The 6,627-nt window shown below is 37.8% G+C and overlaps 1 protein-coding gene across 4 annotated transcripts; it reads left to right on the top strand.

The window, feature by feature from the left end:
* The first annotated feature begins 336 nt into the window (after nt 1-336).
* On the top strand, nt 337-6,410 carry DRP5A (Dynamin related protein 5A). Of its 4 annotated transcripts, XM_088099738.1 has the most exons (10): nt 337-780; nt 1,365-1,556; nt 1,649-1,855; nt 2,820-3,248; nt 3,612-3,839; nt 3,927-4,122; nt 5,071-5,219; nt 5,314-5,382; nt 5,461-5,731; nt 6,001-6,141. In XM_088099738.1, exons 1-9 carry the CDS (start codon nt 436-438, stop codon nt 5,695-5,697), a joined length of 2,052 nt encoding a protein of 683 aa, XP_087955864.1. In that variant the 5' UTR covers nt 337-435; the 3' UTR covers nt 5,698-5,731; nt 6,001-6,141. The 4 variants fall into 4 exon arrangements, with proteins under 4 accessions (XP_087955864.1, XP_047156688.1, XP_087955863.1 ...); XM_047300732.2 differs by having other exon boundaries at nt 339-780; nt 5,071-5,382; nt 6,001-6,410; XM_088099737.1 differs by having other exon boundaries at nt 339-780; nt 5,083-5,731; nt 6,001-6,410.
* The last annotated feature ends 217 nt before the right edge of the window (nt 6,411-6,627 follow it).

Genomic DNA, 6,627 nt, shown 5'->3' with positions numbered 1-6,627 from the left:
AAACCCAAAAGGAAAATGAAGAAGAAAGAAATGGAGGAGGGAAAGTAAAACAGAGAAGATAACCGTGATATTGAGGTTGTAAAGTGAAATGAAAATGGGAAGAGGGATTGTTAAACAAAAATGGGAGAAATGGAAAGATTAGGTGTAGGGAAAATAAAGAAGAAAAACTAGATTTCAAATAAATTAAAATAGTAAAATAGTAAAAAGGAAAATTTTTAACCAAGAGATAGAATTAGAATTAAAGAAAATTGGAGAGGTCGAGGGAAAGTGGTGGAGGGAGCAAAACCCCACTTCTTTAGGTCTTTCGGAACCCAAGCCCATTTAAAGAAATCCGTTAACCCCATCACAAAATTCAAATTCAAACTCAAGTCTCTCCCTCGCTCTTTCCATTCCACTCCAGCCCATCACCTCCACACCACCGTCACCGTCTCCACTATGTCGTCGTTAACCGTCGCCGATTCTGACACTCCCCCCTCACTCACCTTGACACCATCGAAGACCCCGTCGTCGAAGGCGAGGAGCCGGCGGAGCCAGGCGGAGTCGAAGTCTCGGTTCGAGGCGTACAACCGGCTACAGGCCGCGGCTGTGGCATTCAGCGAGACGATGCCGATCCCGGAGATCGTGGCGGTCGGGGGCCAGTCAGACGGGAAGAGCTCGCTCTTGGAGGCGCTCCTCGGGTTCCGATTCAACGTGCGCGAGGTCGAGATGGGCACTCGCAGACCCCTCATACTCCAGATGGTTCACGACGCCTCCGCCCTCGAACCCCGATGCCGCTTTCAGGTTTTCAATTTATGAATGATATAATACATTCCAAGAATGATATAATACATTCCATTTTATTCTTTCTCATTCTATCAATCCAAGCATAATCTAAGGTATCCTATTTGATTCCTAACTTCAACAATTATCAGTCAATTTGGTAATAAAACTTTAAAAAAAAAATATTGCAGCATGTTGCATTTCAAAATATGTCTGCTAAACACTCACAAAGGTAGGTTTTGGTGACCAAAAGAGAATGGAATATATCACGAGTTTTGTATAATGTGTAATGTACATCAAAATAAAATCAGATCACGAGATTAAAAAGTGATAAGATTTTACTTTCATTAAAAGTGCAAAACTAAGAAGAAAAAATTAAATTGGGTTCTTCTATTTTGTATTGTTTATATGCCGCCAAGATAGGTTCGGGTTGATTGGTTCTAATCTTTGACTCTTTGAAAAGGCATAACAGAGATTGGTTGAGATTAAATTAAAATTGGTTAGGTGTTTGATTCATAGTTTGACCATTGAGCAGCATTGGTTTTGAATTTAAATTTTTTGTTTGTTTTGCCAATATGTTTTATTCTCGATTATTGGAAAAACAGGAGGAGGATTCAGAAGAGTATGGAAGTCCCTTAGTTTTGTCATCTGCGATTGCTGACGTTATAAAGTCCAGAACTGACGCACTTTTGAAGAAAACCAAGGCAGCAGTCTCTTCTAAGCCAATTGTAATGAGAGCCGAGTATGCACATTGTCCTAACCTTACTATTATTGACACACCTGGGTTTGTTCTTAAGGTGAGTTCTTGGAATTCTTGACCTGTGAGAATTGAAGGTTTGGCATTTATGCTTGCTGGATTGTATTTATGAGAACTCATCTGACACTGCAGGCAAAGAAGGGTGAGCCAGAGAACACACCCGATGAAATCCTTTCCATGGTGAAGTCCTTGGCTAGTCCTCCTCATCGCATTCTCTTGTTCCTTCAGCAAAGTAGCGTTGAGTGGTGCTCCTCATTGTGGTTGGATGCCATTCGCGAAATTGACCCAACATATAGACGGACAGTGATTGTTGTCTCCAAATTTGATAATCGTCTAAAGGTATGGACAAAACCTTTTTATTGCAACAGTAAAAGTTTGACAAGTCTATTTGATTTGTTGGTTGGCAAAAATGGTTAGAAGAGAGATTTTATGTTTAATGTTATTCCTGAGAGTTTAGTATTTTTTTGAATGTGATCCATGTAGTCGTTTTCACGTAATGGGATAAGACTTTTCTGGTTGTATTTCTTTGGTTCGGGACTTAATGAATCTCACTACTCATCAAGTTATGACAGGAAAGGAAAATAAACTGTTATTATGTAATCAACAACCGTTGTATATATCTTGAGGTTCATGGTCAGGGATGAGAACGAGTCGAGTATGGATCGACCCGTAAACTGAATCCTTCTCCACCCACAATCCTTTTCCAACATGGGTACCGTTTCAAAAAAATCGTCAAATATTTTAAAATACCGGCAAATATTACAAAATATATCTTATAAATTTTTAAAATAAAATTATAAAAGAATATATAAAATTTAATATAAATAAAATAAAATATAAACTAAAATATAATTTTAATTAAATTTAATCTAATAAAATATAAATTAAATTTTATTTTAAATTAAATTAAATAATATATAAATTAAATTATTACTTTTATTTTTTGTGGATGAATCGATGATAATATAATACCCGACCTATTTATCAGTGTATTAAAATATTCGCTGCATGCCATCCGCATATAGTAAATAGCCGTAGGTATGAACTATTACGCGTGCAAATATTTTTACCATCCATGATATTTTCATGATATTGCCATTAGGCTGCATAAGCATGGATTTTAATTGTGATTGCAGTTGTGGGAATGCAGTCAACCGTAACGGCCACTTGATGTTGTTGTAGTAGTGGCAGCCACTGAGATGTTTCATCCTTCATCACACCATAGTTTGATGTATATAATGGTTACATAGTACGCTGTATTTTTAGAGACTGGTTTTAATGATCAGCTTTCCAATGCTTGCAGGAATTTAGTGACCGGTGGGAAGTGGATCGCTATTTGAGTGCGAGTGGTTACCTTGGAGATAGCACTCACCCCTTTTTTGTGGCACTTCCAAAGGATAGGGGTAGTGTTTCAAACGATGAGTTCCGGAGGCAGATTTCTCAGGTGGACTCAGAGGTTGTTCGTCATCTGCGTGAGGGTGTAAAGGGAGGTTTCGATGAAGAAAAATTCAAATCCTATATTGGCTTTGGCCGTTTGAGAGATTATTTGGAGTCGGAGCTTCAGAAGAAATACAAAGAAGCCGCCCCAGCAACGCTTGCTTTGCTAGAACAACGCTGCAGTGAAGTGACTTCTGAACTTGCTAGAATGGATTCGAAAATACAGGCCACCTCAGATGTTTCCCATCTCAGGAAATTTGCAATGATGCATGTGGCTTCTATCAGCAACCATGTGGTGGGTAATGATTATGTCTAATAGTTTAGCTAGGCATGAACTTATGTTGATGAACTAAATTAACAATTAGTATTGGACCTTTTCTTTTTTTGTGATAGCACTTATCTATTTGAAACTTTTCTTCATTGATGGCGTAACAAGTTTCTTCGCGTTTTCATTTGTTTTCTTCTGATGGAACGTATGAATAATGGTTTATATTGCATTACAACCTTTAACTTTGGACACTGGTTTAAAGTAAACTATAGGCATGTAGCTTCTTTGCACACAAATGACCTGCAATATTAAGCAATTTGTTAGAAAATGGTTTCAAGGATTACGGACGTTTATTTGAAGTTAATAACCATTTCTTTTGCACTTGTCCAGGGTGCATTGATCGATGGTGCTGCAGATCCTTCCCCTGAGCAGTGGGGGAAAACAACAGTAGAAGAGAGGTCACAAAGTGGTATTGGGGTTTGGCCTGGTGTCATTGCCTCTGTAAATCCTCCCAATGCTACTCTTCGTCTTTATGGAGGAGCTGCATTTGAGAGGGTGATGCATGAATTTCGCTGTGCAGCTTATTCCATAGAATGCCCCTCAGTGTCAAGGGAGAAGGTGATTTACTTTTCATAAACGTGTGCGGAATATCTGGCTTTATCATTCAATTTTCAACTTCGAATTCTTAGGTAACTTTTATAACAGGTTGCAAATATATTACTCGCCCACGCTGGTCGAGGTGGGGGAAGAGCAAGAACAGAGGCTGCCGCAGAGATTGCTCGAGCGGCTGCTAAATCATGGCTTGCTCCTCTTCTTGACACTGCTTGTGACCGACTTGCTTTTGTCTTGGGAAGTTTATTTGATTTGGCTTTAGAAAGAAACCGTATTCAAGATTTAGAATGTAAGTGAAGAGCCTTAGTTATTAGGTTCTGTCTTCATTACTTAAATGTTATAACTTTCTTATATAGCTGTTCCTTTTCCTGTTCTAAATCATGGCATCATGTCATTCTTCGATAGTTAGCTATTTTAGTCTAAGAAATGCAACGGGTTATTTAATGGGACTGCAATTCATTAGGTCCAATATAAAGTTGGGTTTGTGTTGGTAGACCATCCATATATAAATAAAGAAGGGATGTCATCTTGTCAACTGTGAGAGAATATAGGCCTCTGGTTGGGAGGGCCTTGAAGTTCTGCAGGTTAGACAGTGTATTAAGGGTGAAATTCTATATTCTTTCTTGTTGGAAGTCCCATATCCTGTAGGAATAAGTTCAAATTATAATGTATAAGTGCATTTCAATTCTTTCTTTACAAGCAAGTTTTGTGATATTGATTAGGCATAAACTCATTAAGATTTGTAGTAAGATATCGGTTTCTAACACGTTCCCCTGAGAGGGTATGATTTCTTCAGCTAATGATTCTTATAAAATGCCATTGGGAGGAATTGAAACGCTAATTTAATCTGTTTAGGTAGAATATTTCTTGTCCTTCGAGAACTGAAATGATACAACAATTAAAGAGTGTTATGCTATCTTCTTTTTCACTATCTTCCTATGGTTAATAATTCATTTTCATGTTATGTCAATTTCATGGGATTAGCAGTTGAAAATTTTCTTTTCCTCCGAGAACTGAAATGATACAACAATAAAAAAGTATTATGCTATCTTCTTTCACTATGTTCCTATGGTAATAATTCATTTGCATTTTATGACAATTTCATGGAATTATTTTTATTATCTCTTGTCTATTTTGAGAATGATCTTGTTCAGTTTTATCTTCTAGATTTTGTGTTTATGCTTCCCTGTAACTCATTAGAAAATCTGACACTGACTGGTTCTTATGTTCCGTGAAGGTGAGATTAAAGGGGGAAACATGGATGGCTATGTAGGTTTCCATGCTGCTTTAAGATGTGCTTACAATCGCTTCATAGGGAATCTTGCCAAGCATTGCAAGCAGCTTGTAAGGCACCACCTTGATTCAGCTACTAGTCCATACTCACAGGTCTGCTACTTCAATGACTATGCACCCTCTTATAACAAATTCAGCCAGGCTTCAGCCTCTTCGTTTTTCCTTGAGCTAAGTGATACTGGTTCAGCTTCTCACGATACAAGGAGGGATCAGGAAAATATACCTCCAGAAAACAATGCACAAGAAACCCCACCAGGTAAAGCAGCAGAAACTAGAGATGCGTTCAGAGAAAGTCACATAACTATTCCTGAGACCCCATCTCCTGATCAACCAGGTGATGCAGCATGTGGGGTGGTTAAAAAGGAGCTTGGAATTTGCAATGACGTGGGACCAAGAAAGAGAGCGTCCAGAATGGGAGGGAATTACAAAAATTCTGACTACGTTGCGCTGCAAAATGGTGGCGTTTTATTTGGAAATGGAGAGAGATCAAGTTCAGCTTACTCGGATATCTGTATATCAGCTGCTCAACATTTTGCTCGTATTCGTGAAGTTCTTGTTGAGAGAGGCGTGACATCAACATTAAATTCTGGATTTCTAACCCCTTGGTAAGCTTCTGTCTTGTTTGAAATCATTCTGTATATCAACTTAAACTAGTTTTCTAGTGACGTAAACTGCTATAAAAAATTATGTAAGGACTAAAACTTTTAAAAGGATTACAGGGTATAGTTTGAACCTTGAATTATTTTAAGTTCCCGTACACTTGTGCAATTACATGACATAATAAATCTGTCTAAAAATTCCTCATACCTTGTACATTAAACTTTCATTTTCTATGCGACAATAATACCTTATTTGTTATGCTTACCTTGTGCAGCCGAGATCGGATATTCGTGGCTCTTGGGTTGGATTTATTTGCTGTAAACGATGAGAAATTCATGGACATGTTTGTAGCCCCTGGGGCCATAGATGTGCTACAAAGTGAACGAGAGTCTCTCATGAAGCGTCAGAAGATGCTCCAATCTTGCTTGAATGAATTTAAAAGTGTTGCTCAGGCACTATGATCAGATTTACTAGCTTTCCTAGGAGCCAAGATTTTTTGGCTTGGTTATGCTTTTGAATTAGTGTGCCAGGAGTTCTTAATCAATTGGACAATAATGACAGTATGCCAATGTATGTAGTTTAGAGAAAGCTTCCCTCTGCCTGTATTATATCGTACCCTACTTTGGTACAACGTTCATTTAATGAATGCAACCTGGCAAAGCCTCGCTTTGGTTGCTTGGGGAACCATTTGTGTAACTACTTCAGAGTTTCACTTGAACACTGTTTGCATAAATTTCAGAGAAAAAACTAAAGTAAAATGAATTATTATATTCAACTTTTTAAAATTTTTAATAACTTCTTCTATAGAGATTAAAATGCATGCTTGATTCTTTAGATGTGATCATGCAGAATATGTATTCACCTACATTTAGAGATTGACCCTGATTGGTAAGGTACAACT

The sequence above is a fragment of the Vigna umbellata genome, chromosome 9 (genome assembly GCF_029865625.1).
Source record: "Vigna umbellata cultivar VRB3 chromosome 9, Vumbellata_1.0, whole genome shotgun sequence".
Taxonomy (NCBI): Eukaryota; Viridiplantae; Streptophyta; class Magnoliopsida; order Fabales; family Fabaceae; genus Vigna; species Vigna umbellata.
This window is presented reverse-complemented; position numbering and strand designations above follow the sequence as displayed.